This window comes from Myxine glutinosa, unplaced genomic scaffold (assembly GCF_964187855.1).
Source record: "Myxine glutinosa unplaced genomic scaffold, kmMyxGlut1.1 SCAFFOLD_2023, whole genome shotgun sequence".
NCBI classification, from domain to species: domain Eukaryota; kingdom Metazoa; phylum Chordata; class Myxini; order Myxiniformes; family Myxinidae; genus Myxine; species Myxine glutinosa.
The window spans coordinates 31,087-47,120 of record NW_027618118.1 but is presented as its reverse complement, the minus strand read 5'-3'; the positions used below and the strand labels follow the sequence as shown (position 1 = coordinate 47,120).

General features: G+C 45.6%; 1 protein-coding gene across 1 annotated transcript in view; it reads left to right on the top strand.

Annotated features, from left to right (window-relative positions):
• ANLN (anillin, actin binding protein) overlaps positions 1-7,064 on the top strand; it is a gene marked incomplete at its 5' end in the record, with an annotated part of 42,449 nt that extends 35,385 nt beyond the window's left edge. Inside the window, 2 exon segments of the mRNA XM_078769304.1 lie at positions 6,035-6,207; positions 6,507-7,064. Coding sequence (XP_078625430.1) covers positions 6,035-6,207; positions 6,507-6,618 — 285 coding nt within the window.
• Positions 7,065-16,034: the final 8,970 nt, after the last annotated feature.

The following is a 16,034-nucleotide window of genomic DNA, read 5'->3' as shown; positions in this document are numbered from 1 at the left end:
GCCCTCACTTTTTATGTCCTCCACTGACAGTCAGTCACCGGAGGTATTATGTTTTCGGGTTGTCAGTCCACTATAGGTTTTCATTACCGAAATGACTTCAGAACGGCTGAAGCGATCCAAGTCAAACGTTTTACAAGTACGTATGTAATCATGTGGGTGGCAGCTATCGGCTGCGCCGTCAAATTACGTCTTCTTCACCTTTTTTCGCTTTGAAATTTGATTTTCATCCACTACCACTTGAGAGATCAACATGAAACTTGCAACAAAGAGTGACCACGCACGAAGAATTTTTAACAAAGTTGCATGATTATCTTACTATAATTCACCAAATGTCTGTCTGTCTGTCTGTCCGTTCACAGCTACCGCAAAAACGGCTGAACCGATCGCGACAATATTTTGGGTGGGTAATCCTGGGATCTCCTGGAGTCAAATAGGCTATATTGTATTTTCCAATTTCAGCTTTGGCCTCTAGCATTTTCAGGTTTGGACTCCCGCATGTTATTTTCCCGGGTGCTGCACAAACGGCTGCACCGATCGGCTGCACCGATCGGGCTCGGTGATCTCGGACAAAGACCTTTTATCAGGACATGGGTTGAATCCCGGCTTGAGAGAATGCCAACCCCCTCCCCGCCATCACGGCCGCGTCTCCAACTCACAATCCCACAAGATATGCGGAAAGGATGACCCAAAACCAATTATCATCTTTTTGATTCGTATGTAAACCATTAAAAGTAAATGACCTCGGCCAAAGTTCAAACGACGTGAGTTTAATCTCTACATGAGAGAATTCCACATAGCTATTGGGGCGGTGTATAAGATAACAGATCGCTGTCTCCATCGATCTTGCCAAGGCTAACACATCTGCTCAAAATCCTTTTATCTGTTGACTTGGTAGTTTTTACAATGAAGGAAACATTAACGATGTTGTTAAAAGTTTATTTTGTGATTAATTTGTGATTGGAGTTATGTTGTTTGGAATGAAAGAGATATCGAGTTCAAGTGAATGACGACATGCCGTGATGGTTTCTACTTTCTGAACGTGAACTTAGTGGATCGCCATATGCAGATTCGCCACAGACCCACGATCAATGTTTCTATACGTGAACGTACCTGTTTGTTTGCGAACGGGTACGTTTTTTATGGAAGTTCTTCACGAACTTGTTGTCCATGTCTGACGTGCGACTGGAGGTGTTACAGGAATGTGGAATTTATTGGTTTCATGCTTTAGCATTCGCCGTATCTGCATTGCCTGTTTGCTTCTGGCCTCCCACCCGTGCGTAGCACTGGTATCTCACTAGTTGAATATAAAATGTGGCCGGCATTCCAAAAGGTCTGTTTTCTGTAGGCATGGACTGCAGGGTGTTTAACATGTCACGAATAAACATCCTTGACCTCACTTTGCTTGCCTCCCCTTCCCCTCTCAGAAGTCTGGGCCTCGAATCGATTTATCGATGATTTAAGACCTTGAATTGCATAAATGGAAAAAAAACTTTGCAGTGTGGTATTTTCTGACATACATTGTATAAATTGTGTATTGTTTATCATGGTGATGAACACAACACAGATCATCGCTTGTAACGTTTGCCGACTGGGTGAGCAATACCCACTGATCCGCTTACTGACGCACGTGAAATTATCTAATCAATAACGAGCACTCTCGCCAATCACGTTTGATCCATCCAATTCGATCCTAATATGTATCCATCTCAACTACATCGTCTCAAAATACTTCCCGTGAAGTCACGCAAGTCGTACACGGCAGCTTTTGAGTTTGAAGTTAAGTTAGCTGAGGAAAATGGTGGCAATGCGGTCTTTGTATTTGTGTTCGGGACTGGCATAAAGCGAAGGATAAGTTGCGGACGAACAAGAAAACGGTGGCTAATTGCGGATGCAAAGCTAGGTGGACAAACATTGAGTGCTTGTATTACAATGTGTCCAGTGTTCGTTTGTATCGATTAATCAACTGCGAACTGCGACAAAATGCAATGAGCAACAACAACAACAACAACATGCATTTTAAGGCCATTTTCCCTGCTAGAGCGGGGGTTAGCCTTGCGGTCCCCATGACAATCTTCTCCATTTTGCCCTATTTTCTGCATCTCTCCTTGTTAACCCCCTTGCCCGCATTTCTTCTTCCACCATCTTTAGCCAAGTCTTTCTCGGTCTTCCCCGTCCTCTACTTCCTTCTACATCAATTTCCATCACTCTTCTCAACCTTTCACTTTCATCCTTCCTCAACACATGACCAAACCATCTCAGCCTGTTCCTCTTCACAGCATCAATCACAGGCAATATTCCCATCATCTTTCGCAATTCATCATTTGTCTTCCTCTCTCTCAACGATACTCCGCACATCCATCGAACCATTCGCATTTCCACCCTTTCCAGCCTTCGTTGCTGCTCTACGTTCATTACCCATGTCTCGCTCCCATAAATCATAACACTTCTCACACATGCAGCATACACCTTTCCCTTCAGCTTCAGCGACACTCTCCTTCTCATCAGCACGCCACTCAGTTCCCGAAACTTCTTCCATGCACATCTCACTCGAGCAACCGTTGCCGAGTCTGATCCACCTTCTCCATTCAGCATGTCTCCGAGGTAGCAAAATGTTTTCACACCTTCCAGCTTCACGCCGTCTCCAAGATCCAACTCAACATTTCCTCCATCTGCAGCTCCCTCTGTGCACACCTTACATTTGAATGTAGCTGCCACACTGGTAAATGACCCTCTCAGACCACTACATTTTTGATGAACCCACTCAGCGCACATTGTACATTGAATGGAGTTCACTCCGACACCCTTCCTGCACACAGCACACGGCCACTTCCCAGTTCTTTCCACCTCACCACATGCTTTACAACTTGCCATCACCTTCGTCTTTCCGATATTCACCTTCAGACCTTTTGTCTCCATACATTCCTTCCACTTGTTCATCTTTTCCTTCAGTCCATCCATACTTTCCGCAATCAACACCAGATCATCTGCATACAACAACTCCCACAGTAAACCCTCCTTTACGTTCTGAGCCAGCACCTCCATCACAGCTACAAATAGTAGTGGCCTTAGTACCGACCCCTGATGCACTCCCACCTTCACCTCAAACTCACCACTGTCCCCGTCCTTCGTCCTTACAGCTGTGCGCGCTCTTTTGTACATTGCCATCACTACTCTGATCAACCATTCCTCCACTCCTAACTTCCTCAATGCCCATGTCAATACTTTGCGTGGAACCCTATCGAATGCTTTCTCCAGATCAACAAACCCAAAAAACAACTTCTTCCTCTTCTCCATGTACTTCTCCTGCAACTGCCTCACAATGAAAAGTGCATCTGTCGTTCCTCTTCCTGGCATAAATCCAAACTGCATTTCGTCGATCTTCACTTTCTTCCTTATCCTCCTCTCCAACACCCTTTCCAATACCTTCATTCCATGCTCCAATAACTTTATCGCTCGGTACGAGCCACACTCCAGAGGGTCACCTTTCCCCTTGTATAGAGGGACGAGGGTACTCAGTTCCCAAGCCACTGGAATGCGGCCTTCTTTCACCACCAGATTACAGATCTCTGTCATTCTCTTCACACCCCAACTTCCTGCTGCCTTCAACATATCTCCCACAACTCCCGTCGGCCCTCCCGCTTTTCCACTCTTCATTGCTGTTATCGCTTCCTCAACTTCCTTCTCAGTTATCTTCTCTGCCGGTCCTAAAACTGGGTTACTCTCTATGTTGCCATCCCATTCATTCTCTGTATTCAACAGCATTTCCATATATCTTTTCCATCTTCCTTTAATTCCATCTGGATCGACAACGATTTGTCCCACTTCATCCTTCAAGCAACTCACCCCCATCACGTCACACCTCTCTTTCGCTATGTGCTTTGCAACCCTGAATACTGCTTTCTGACCCTCTTCTGAATCCAAGCGTTCTCCAAACATTTTCCTACATGCCTCCTGCGCCTTTGCTACCTCTTTCTTTGCAGCCTTCCTGGCTGCCTTATAACTTTCATGCTCTGCTGTTTCTGCTCCCGTACCCTTCGCCTTCTGCCACTCCTTGAACTTCTTCCTCTTCTCGTCAATCCTCTTTCCAACTTCATCATCCCACCACCATGTTTCCGAGTGCCTCGGTGGTCCTTTTGTCCATCCACATACCTCACCAACGGCTGCCAACAGACTAGCTTTCATTGACATCCAACCACTTTCAAGCTCAACCACATCATCCTCTACCCTACTCAGCCTCTCTTTTAATGCCTCCCTTACTGTCACCTCTTTCAACCTCCACACCTTCATTCTTGGTTGGTACTTCACCCGCCGAGCTCTCCTCGCACCTTTCATTTTTATGTCGCAGACAACCAAGTGGTGCTGTGAAACAGCCTCCTCCCCCGGGATCACCTTTGTGTCCCGGAGGTGCCCCCTATCTCGCCTACACACCATCAGGTAGTCAACGGTTGTCGTCGACCCACCTGACGTGTATGTAACAAGCTTATTATCCTCTTTCTGGAACTGAGTATTACAAATCAACAAATCAGCTCCATCAGCAAACTCCAAAATCCTTTCACCTTCTCCATTTCTCACACCATATCCGTAACCCCCATGAACTCCCTCAAAACCATCCATACTCCTTCCCACATGTCCATTCAGGTCTCCTCCCACCACAACAACCTCTTCATCTTTCACGTTTTCCATCAGCTTCTCTATCGCACACCAGAACTTGTCGTTCTCTTCATTGCTTCGACCAACCTGCGGAGCATATCCCGAGATGACGTTCACCAAGAGCTTTCCAATCATCATTTTCACCATCATCAACCTATCACTCACTCTAGTCACACTCACCACACTGTCTACAAACTCCTCAGAAAACAGGACACCAACACCATTCACGCCCTCCGGGCACCCTTGCCACACAAACTTGTATTTCTGTCCCTGCCTACCCTTCACCATTCTCACACCACTTCCCTTCCATCTCGTCTCTTGCACACAACATATGTCCACTCTTCTTCTGACCAATACTTCCACCACTTCTCCTGATCTCCCTGTCATTGTCCCTACATTCCATGTCCCAAACCTCAGAAACCGATCTCCACTTCGGGCTGCACACCTGCCAATATGTAGTTGTAATTGTCATGGTTTTCTTTTTGAGGCAATGTTTTTTATGGCCGGATCCTCTTCCTGACGCCAACCCTCTTAGTCGTCTCTTACGACACGCAGGGATACGGTGTACCTATTCTGACCAGGGTACACACTGGGAAACGTTTAAAACATGGAACTTCTGGGGGGGGGGGGGGGGGGGGGGCGTCGTCAGCATCACGGCTGCAGTTTAAACATATTCCAACAATATCCAAACAGAACCATGAAAACCATGAAAAACAATCTGGGAAAAGTCTCCAAGCGAGAACGTGGATTTGAGAAGGAAGGACCAGAGGCGGGAGAGAAACGAGATACAGGGGGCGGGGCACAAGCCGAGACGAGGAGGAGAGCGAACAAACGTGTCCGGGAGGGGAGAAAGAATCAATATAGAATTCTTTGTCTAGGGAGGTGAGGTGAGGGGGAGAAAATAAAATAAAAGAAACAAGCAATGCAGCGGAGGAAATAACCCAAACCGACAAAACACTGACGGGGGAGGGAAGCCCCAAGTTACCAGGCCACGCACGAGGTACGACTCAGAAAACGATTAACTACACACAAGTTTGTACGAATTACAAACCAATACCAACCAGAAACACACAATAACACGTACACAGCAAAATAACCAGTGGAAATTTGACAAAGACAAGAATGGGAAAACACTTAAACTGCGATGCCGTGGAGAGCTCGAAGTACGCTTCACTCGCCCGAGGAACCGGAAATCTCAAAAAAATGCAATGAGCGAGTGCTGATAAATCGTACTGTAGGTTGTTTTAAATACGGTACCATACCTCCATTTCTAAACGAAACTGAGCACCTTGGTAAATGTTTGCGGGTGGTTGTAGTTGCTCTCGAGCCGTTACTTTCCAGTACATGATCACACGTTTCCCCCATTGCCTCCTCGTGTTCGCAGGATCCGATCGGACGATTGAACTTAGCAAACTGCACGAGCGAGAGGATAAGCTTCACGGATCGAGAGTTCTGTGCGCGGCCCAACACGTTGGAGCTCCTCACGACCAGGCCTCGTCTTCGCGACGACTGCGAAACGCTCATCATGCATATTAAAGGACAGGTTTGCATCTCCAGGTACATACGAGTAAACATTATCCTTTAGAATTTGATCGGGAGCGATTGACTTGTATATCTGGGAAGTCGAGGGCGTCTTTTAATCGACGAAAATATTTTTTAAAATGTTTTTGATCTTTCACGACGTTGGATGTTTATCCCAAATGCAATTTATCCATTGGCCGAATTTATATTTGGATGTGAGGCTGGTCTTGGGTGATTGTCGGATTGCATGATGCTTAAATTTGAATACTTATTAGGAATCCTTTTACATTCTCTTCTTCTGACGGGCCTCAACCCACACATGCTGCCCCCCACAGGAACTGGCTTTCGGCAGACTCGCGGTTTGAGCGTGACATGTGGCTAGATAAACTCAACCAGGCCCTACTGGGCCTGCGCACGTGGCAACCTCAGGGCTGCACATCAGTGTGACTCAGACATCTTCTTGCCCTTGCGTTCCTCGGCCTGGCATTCTGCACATATCCCTCTGCTGCTGTTGGCGAATTAACCGCATGCGTTTTCTTACCTGCACTGTGCTTGGACACTTTTGAAACTACAAGTGGAATGGTATGCCATGTTAATGACTCAGACTTGTAGAGCTATACTTTGCTAGATGGATAATGCCAACATTAATGTATGGGATTTTGCACATGTTTTATTTGTCAGTGATAAATTGTTCAGGTAATGCATTTTGTTCTTCTGGTCATCTGGTTTAGTGTTCTCATGACAATTCATTTATAATGCTGTATTTTAAATAATGTTACTTTTAATTGGGTGCTTTGATACGCAACTGCTTCCGTGCACACCTCCCTTTTCCCCACCTCCTTTCATGTATGCAATGATCTTAAGTTCATTTCAAATAAACAATTAAACATCAAGTTTTGGGGAGTTTTTTTGCCCCCACCTTTGAACCAGGCACTTTTTTTTTTTTTTTTTTCTTTTTCTTTTTGTATACAAGATCGAGGCTCGTGAAAGAGCTAACATTAATCACACAAAAAGTCAAACGACACAAACACAAAATAAGGGGAGCGGAACACAAGATGAGGAGAGAGGGGGAAGGACACAAACACAACATTTGAGAGCAAGGACATCGAGAGAAATGTGGGAGGGGGAGGCCTGGGGTATAGGTGGGAGATGTATAAAACATATCAACACTGCAAGGACTTCCAGGAAAGAAGTTGGAATTTCAAAAAAAAGTATATCTGGGGTGAATTAGTGGGGGTAGAAAACATCAAGGTTTTGGATGGGGGAAGATAGATGGTGTTGAACAGCTGTTTTAAAGACTTGGAGGGAGGAGTGGGATTGAAGAGAGTGAGGGGGTTTGTTCCAGAGGCGGGAGAAAAGAGAAATGAAGGAGTGAAGGTGAGCAGAGAGTCTTGATTTTGGCAGTTTAACCACAAGAGAGTTGCAGGCAGATCTTGTGTGACCTGGAGGAATATTTGGGGGACAGAGCCCAGAGAGAGCTGGGGGAGCAAGGCCAGAGAGGAGTTGGTAGAAGACAGAAAGACCACCAACCTGCCTGCAGTGAGTGAGTGAAAGGCCCTCGGAGTTAGCTTCATCGCGGAAGATTCCAATGATTCTGAACGCTTTGGTTTCAACAGTGTAAAGACGAGCTAGGTGTGAGGCAGGAGCACCGGCCCAGAGGGGAGAGCAGTATTCCATTGAGTTGCGGATGAAAGCCTTGCATGTGGTGAGGAGCTCAGGTGTGCCATGGAAGGACTTCGCAAGATGGAGGATGCCCAGTCGGCAACTGGCTTTGGAGGCCAGATTTGAAATGTGGTTTTCCCAGGAAAGATCATGGCAGATAGTGACCCAAAAGCTTGAGTGACAGAACTTCTTGGAGAGGATTATTCAGAAAGTAGATGGGAGGGTTGTTCAGTCGGTCTTTTCGGAGAGACATCGTAAGAGTGTGAGATTTGTCAGGATTGAAAGACATGTTCCACTTGTTTGCCCAGTCTGTGATTTTGTCCAGGTCTGCAGAGAGTGAGGAGGCTGCAGACTGCCGATCTGAGGGATGAGGAATGGAGCGGCAGAGAGTGGAGTCATCAGCAAAGAGATATAGAGGATTTTCAAGAGTCAGAGAGATCATTGATGAAGACCAGAAAAAGCACAGGGTCCACAACACTGCCTTGGGTATACAGAACAGAAATATATACAGAAAAAAGAAATATACAGAACACTTGTATATTTTTTTCAACTTTGTACCATTTTAGTGTGCAGTCACAGGTGTTCACGGATTTACAATTTGGCTTGATTCTCCAATTTAACTTAAAGGTAATTACTGGTTAGATTTATTTTTATTTTATTTTATTTTTTTGAGGTTGTCCGTCCAGCTGTATGTCTCCATCTGTGCTTAGCAGATTTTCCTTTTACCGTGATAACTTGACAAAGGTCATGAGCTTAGGCAGAGGCATTCGTGTCGAATTATATAAAGTGACAATGACGGCAGTATTAAAAAGTGTAGGAAGGATATTTTAGGGAGCTGTTGAACTGAAGAGGAAGTAATCGTGAGCCTGGAGCTACTGTGTTGTGGAATTGGTGGAGATCACGGAGGAGGTGTGGACAGCATTGAAGAGGATGAAGGGAAGAGTGCCAGGTATTGAGGTGCACAGTGAGATAATTGCAGTGGGAGAAGTCTGAGTGAGTTGGGGTGAAGAAGCTGTTGAATGTATGTATGAGAAAGGGTTCACTTCTGGAGGATTGGAGCTTGGAGGACAAGGTTAATTGTGTTGATTTGGAAGGGGAAGAGGGATGTTCAAGATCTGGGGAAAAAAAAAAGAAGGGCATTGCACTCCATCGTGTCATGAAGGTCCTGGAGAGGATTCTGGGTGGGAGGAAAAGGAAAAGTCGAGATGGAAATTGAAGAGCAGCAGGGGTTTCGAAAGGGCACGGGGAGAACATGGGGTGTTCACGCTGAGACGTGGTGAAATGGTGCAAGGTGACATGGCATTGGGATTTGTGGACCTATAAAAGGCCTATGACATTGTCCTGAGAGAAATGGTGATTGTGACACTGATGGATGGGAGTGTCAGAAGCAAAAGGTGGGTTGGTGGAAGTGATGTACAAAGGAACAAGGAAAAGTTTTGGTTGGTCCTGGGATGTTGGAGGAGTTCAATGTGAACGTCAGTTTGAGGCAGGGAAGCACTCGGACCCCCACTCATGTTTATCATGGTGATGAAGCTGGTAAACGAGGGATAGTAGGGGGAGGATGTAAGTGGACGATCTGACTGTTGTGGTGGAGTAGACAGTAGATGTGGGAAGTATTAGAGTGGAAGGAGGCATTTCAGAAACGGGCTGAAAATGAGCATGAAGATGGTTGATGTAGGTTGGGCAGCAGAGAAAACAAACATAATAAATAAATTAAAATGCATAAAATCACAGGTGGGATGAATGAAGAGCAAACCTATAGTCCAGTCCCCCTCCATGTAGGTGAATAACAATACAAATAGTTGAATGCCTCTTTTGGCAGAAGAGAAACTAGGTATACACCATGTCTAAATATGCCGAAACTTGCTGGTGGTACAGTAAGCACTACTGGGCCCACCCTTGATTAGTCCCCCCTGGAAAGGCCCGAAAGGGATGAGGACCATGGGTTTCCACTGATGAGGCAAGTGTTGAGCAGTGAAGCATCTGCTATACAATCTTTTTTTTTTTTTGTGAAAACTAGCAAATTAAACAAAAAATGGTCTTGGGGTATAACATTCCCATATGAACTGCTTGAATCCCAGGTCAATAACTATCTACCCATCCTTATTTCACAGCAAGTAGTTTGCACAAGTTCTGCAGCCTTGGCTCAATACAAAATTTAAGTTGGTCATTGTTGAAATCCTTAGAATCAAGATTATGGCAATGGCTATGGAGGTATTCCTTTTCACTGACATCAGAAGATGCAAAAACATGGGCGTGGGGCTGCCAGGACAGCCTGGAGGTGCGCACACACCTTGAGCTGTCAAGCTTGGGCTTGAATCCTGACCCCACTAAACTGTCATTCCAGTGTTTCACAGGCAGTGATTCATCAATGGATGTGTGCTATTCCTCAGATGGATGTTGAACGGCGTCCTATCTGCTGGCATAAGTTGGTGGATGTAAAGATGTGTCCTTCGTGAATGGGTGTCATCACCGGTGCAATGGCAAAGTTGCAAATTCCAGCCCTAACAATAGTTTGTCGCAAGGTAGGGCCAGCAGGGCGGTAGGGCACAAGGTAGGGCCAGCTGATTCATGAAAGACTTGTGCCAAACCTCCCCTAACCAACCCCACAAACGGAATAATTGTCGTTAAAGAAACGTGGATAGTGTTCATAATTTAAAAAAAATTATAAAATCTGTTCTTTCCATATAATAATTGTAAAATCATCAAGCTTCTTTGGGTTAAATTGGAGATACGAGTATAAAAATACAGACCAATCAAATGCATAGTCTGACCATTTGTGAAACCTGGAAAGCTCTGCATGACAATTGGTACTGGTGCTAATTGTACTACACCAACAAGCACCAACCAACCTATCCAATCACTAAATGCAAATTCCAAATTACCCTGAGCTCGCGAAGCGAAAAGCAGGGTTAGGTGATCGGGTGCATGCACGTGTTGCCATTTAAAAATCATTTTCTTGGCGACCGTTAGTCCGATTGACAATTTTCACCAAAGGACTGCATCTGCCTGTCGAATTTAATTTACTAGTGAGGTACCCGTGCTATGCACGGGTGGGAGGCCAGAAGCAAACGCAATGTAGATACGGCGAACGCTAAAGCATGAAACCAATAAATTCCACATTCCTGGAGCACCTTCAGTCGCACGTCAGACATGGACAGCAAGTTCGTGAAGGACTTCCATGAAAAACGTACCCGTTCGCAAACAAACGGGTACGTTCACGTATAGAAACATCTATCGTGGGTCCGTGGCGAAACTGCATATCGCGATCCGCGAAGTTCACGTCGAGAAAGGAGAAACCATCACAGCATGTCGTCATTTACTTGAACTCGATATCTCTTTTTTTCATTCCAAACAACATAACTCCAATCACAAATTAATCACAAAATAAACTTTTAACAACATTGTTAATGTTTCCTTCATTGTAAAAACTACCAAGTCAACAGTTAAAAGGATTTTGAGCCGATAGGTGTTACGGCCTTGGCAAGATCGATGGAGACAGCGATCTGTTAGCATATTCACTGCCCAAATAGCTATGTGGAATTCTCTCATGTAGAGATTAAATGTCATTTGAACTTTGGTCGAGGTCATTATTTACTTTTAATGTTTATATACGAATCAAAAAGAAGATAATTGGTTTTGGGTCGTCCTTTCCGTCTATCTCGTGGGATTGTGAGTTGGAGAGACAACCGTGATGGCAGGGAGGGGGTTGGTGTTCTCTCAAGCAGGGATTCAACCCATGTCCTTATAAAAGGTCTTTGTCCGAGGTCACCGAGTCCGATCGGTGCAGCCGTTTGTGCGGTACCTGGGAAAATAACGTTATGTGGGAGTACCAACCTGAATATGCTGGCGGCCAAAGCTGAAATTGGAAAAACAATATAGCCTATTTTACTCCAGGGTATCCCAGGATTACCCACCCAAAATATCGTTGCGATCGGTTCAGCCGTTTTTGCGGTACCTTCAAACGGACGGACGGACAGACAGACGGACGGTCATTTGGTGAATTATAGTATAATAATTATGACATAGGTCACGTGGTATGGATGCCATCTTGGAAAAACGTTACACCTCTATCTTCAAAACCGCTCAATGGAAAAATTTGAAACATGGCTCATTGTCAACTATTCCTCATGGGGAATAAGATATGTTAATGATGATGCCATCGGTCCCTTCATTATGACGTCATAATTCGACAAGTTCAACGCTTGATCCGATTAGTATGAAATTTTGTTTTTCTCTAATTGTTGGTCTGATTGACAAAATTTTCACCATATGAGTACATCCCGCTGTAAAATTTCAGTGATAATTATGGAGCCATAGGTCACGTGGTATGGGCACCATCTTGGAAAAACTTCACACAAACTCTGAAACCTCTCCATGGGGGAAAAAAAACTGCATGGGGAATAAATGTTAACAATAACGTCATTGGTGCCTGAATTATGACATAATTCGACAGGGACAACGCTTAGTCTAATCAGTTTGAAATTTCTTGAGCATTATCTTAAATTAGAGAATATATAAATTTATGATGTCATCGCTCACTTTGTTTGGCAACCACATTGGATCAGAGAAAAAAAACCCTTCAAAAACAGAAAAGTTGGCTCGCACCAAATTGACTGCACATGGTAAGTATTCCATCAATACCATTCTTAGGAATAATGCCAGGAGCATCGAAAAGATCCCTCTTAATGTGCCATCTCGTAAATGTGATGGGGTTCCCTACATCTGGCAAATAAAAAACATTTACTTTTTCATGCAAGTGTATGAATCAAATTGGTGCCCCTTTATGTAAACTTTTCTGGAGCATTACTTGGTTCCTCCTTAGAACACAGGAGTTATCCAGCATGCACACGAGATTTTTTTTGAATGCCCCTTATTTTGTATTGTTTGGCATTTTCTACAAGCTATGGAATGTCCCTTCTTTTCTATACTTTGCCAGATGGCACATCCTATATAAAGGGGCCTTTTCTATGTCCCTGGCATTTTTCACAACATACATTTTAAGTACGAACAAAATGCATTTCTTCATCGTACAAGACTTTATTGAAGACGATATAAAAGACTTGGAAAAAGTAAGGGGAAGAAAACAATTCAACCCAGATGGGATTCGAACCCACAATCATCCAGCTTGTGAGTCTGATTCATTAGGGGTTTAGGCCAATGAGTCAGCATGTTAGATTTGTGTAATATTTGTAAAGAGGTATAAAGTGTGTACAATATATATATATATATATATATCAGTCACTATGCGACCCCCATATCATCAGTGGAGAACCGCCAGCAAGGTGTCCCATACAGCTGCTGCTGCACCTTGCTGGGAGCGATAAGCACCGCCTGCCACACGGTAACGTTATCTCTGGTATCCACTCATCATATGGAGTCGACCTGGTTGCGGTTGGGAGTTACTAATAATGGTATCTGTAATCTGGTTCTCCAACCTAATGAGCGGACAGCATGACGTCATCGCCATGCATGTCCGCATTGCCTGCAAAGCTCCAGAGGAACCATCTAGCAGTGCGTCATTACGGATTATAAATCTGAATTTATCTGAATCTGAATATATAATCCGTAATGACGCACTGCTAGATGGTTCCTCTGGAGCTTTGCAGGCAATGCGGACATGCATGGCGATGACGTCATACTGTCCGCTCATTAGGTTGGAGAACCAGATTACAGATACCAATATATATATATATATATATACATATATATATATATATATATATATATATATATATATATATATATATATATATATATATATACACACACGAGCTGAGGTACCCGGCTTCGCCCGGGTTGAATAAGAATAATACAAATATATGATGAAAAGAACATGTATATTTTAGAGCAATATCACAGTACATTTCCTACATGACGTTTTGTCAATTTTCAATTTCTCAAAACCTCTTGGTATACAACATTTCTGGTTTTCTTACTTGGTGCCAAGACATAAAGATTGCTTGGTTTTCCAACCCTCGAGCAGCCCACGTACAGCTGGCCATGGGAAGTACCCGGCATTGCCGGGCGGGGGAAGGGAGGGGAGGAGGATGGGGAGGGGAGGGGAACGGGGGTGGAGGGGAGGAGAGGGTGGGGAGGGGAGGAGAGGGTGGGGAGGGGAGAAGAGGGGGGGAGGGGAGAAGAGGGGGGGAGGGGAGAAGAGGGGAGAAGAGGGGGGGAGGGGAGAAGAGGCGGGAGGGGGAGGAGGGGGGGAGGGGGAGGGGGAGGAGGAGGGGGGGAGGAGGAGGGGGGAGGGGGTAGGGGGGAGGGGGAGGGGAGGGGGGTAGGGGGGAGGGGAGGGGGTAGGGGGAGGGGGGGAGGAGGAGGGGGAGGAGGAGAGGGGAGAAGAGGAGGGAGGGGAGGAGGCGAGGGGAGGGGGAGAGGGGAACGGCTAGCTTGGCAAGCGATAGCAGGATTTTTACTTTTATTTTTACCTCAATGAGGGCTATATATATAGTCCGTGCTTGGAGCCTTCAAGTTCAACATAAAGTTTTTTAATGAAAAATAATGCAGATGTATAACAATCCACCAATGCAAGTTCAGAAATGAATGCAGATCCTTTACTTTGCGATACAAACGCAATTCCCGCCATTTCCACTCACGATCAAGGCCTCCAGAGTGATCGCGCCTCTTCTTCCTCCTTCAACTTCGTCTCACTTCTTTCACTCAAAATGCACGAAATTCTGCCGCATGAAATTATGTAGAGGCCTCGTCGGGGGGATATAAGGTAGATAAGGAAGGCGTTGTAACAGAAGAATCATAATAAACGTAGAAGCACAAAAGGAAATTGGAGCTATTCTGGACCCACAGCCAAACCCAACAAACCATTGCAATACACCCCGAACGTCTAGCGCCGCCACAAACTACACCATGGAATTGCAGCTGGCGCGGTTTTTTAAAACCATTGATATTAAAATAAAACGTAGCCTAAAACCACCGGGATTTTATGCTGATTCCGAATCTGTGTCCAAAACTTTTCTCCGATGTGTAGTTCTTGAGTTATAAGCGGACATCCAGACAGACACACACAGACAGACACTATATATATATATATATATATATATATATATATATATATATATATTTTTTTTTTTTTGTTACGGCTCTCCGCCACGCTTCTTACCCTTACCAAAGGGGGGATTAAGCCCCTTGTTCTTTCTGGGCTTGGTGGAACCGAGAGACTTGAAACGCCTCTTCCGGGCAAACGCAAGGTAGGGTTTCGGGACCAAGTCTCGCTCGTACCTAAATCCCTGCGCCGCCACGGAAGCGGGGAAGCAAGCCTCGCACGAGCCACGTGTGATTTGGGTACACCGAGCGGATTGAGTACCACGTGGTCCGTGCAGTTTTCTAGTAGTGGAACCCGATTCGAGCGATTCTACTCATACCACGCTTAGCCCATGAGGAAATCACAAGAACGATCGAATGGAAGGAAGAACACAGGTTTAATTATTATTCCCACACGTATGTACAATGATCGGTAGACGCAGAGACACAGAGCAGCACTTAAACAGTCCTATTCTTAACGCCCAGACTCGGGCCCGTCACACTCACACATGGAATTGCAGGCAGGTTGATGTTCAGGCCAAACGCACCGACTTGGTTGTCCAGGAACGGCCCTGTCCGGCTCTCCACCGTCCCAGCACGTCCCGCGAAGAAGGCATGCAGGCGGTGGAAGGATCCTCGTAGCGCGTCTCCCAAACAAAAGGCAGCCGATGAGGTAGGAAGGAAAACGTATGCGTCTCTCAGCACGGCTGGCGGTTACACAGCGCGTTATCACTCGTGTAACTCAATGCACTATAACGGCTCGGCTTCAAGCTCAACCGAGTGTCACTTTCATATGAGCGCGTATCCTGGTTCATGCGCGTCTTCCTCCACTCAATGCCAACTCAGTCCTCGTACCTCAATTGCTGCTTGAACTCCTGGGTGCCAACTCCTCTTACTGCTCGCGAGTTCTGGGGGCTTTGCGCAACCGCTTATATCTACACGCCCCGAACCTTCTCGAACCTTCCAACCACGCCCTGTGACGCAGTGCTGCCGCCACACCCTCTGAGCCCTGATTGGCAGCCCGCGCTTACCGTCAGCTCCTCTGCCGCCCTCATTCGGTCCCACCCCGACACTCCTAGGCCTGCCTCGTGTTAATTCGCGCCAAAAGAACCAAAGGCAGCACAAAGAGGCATGAGGCTAGGGAGGCGGGATCAGGC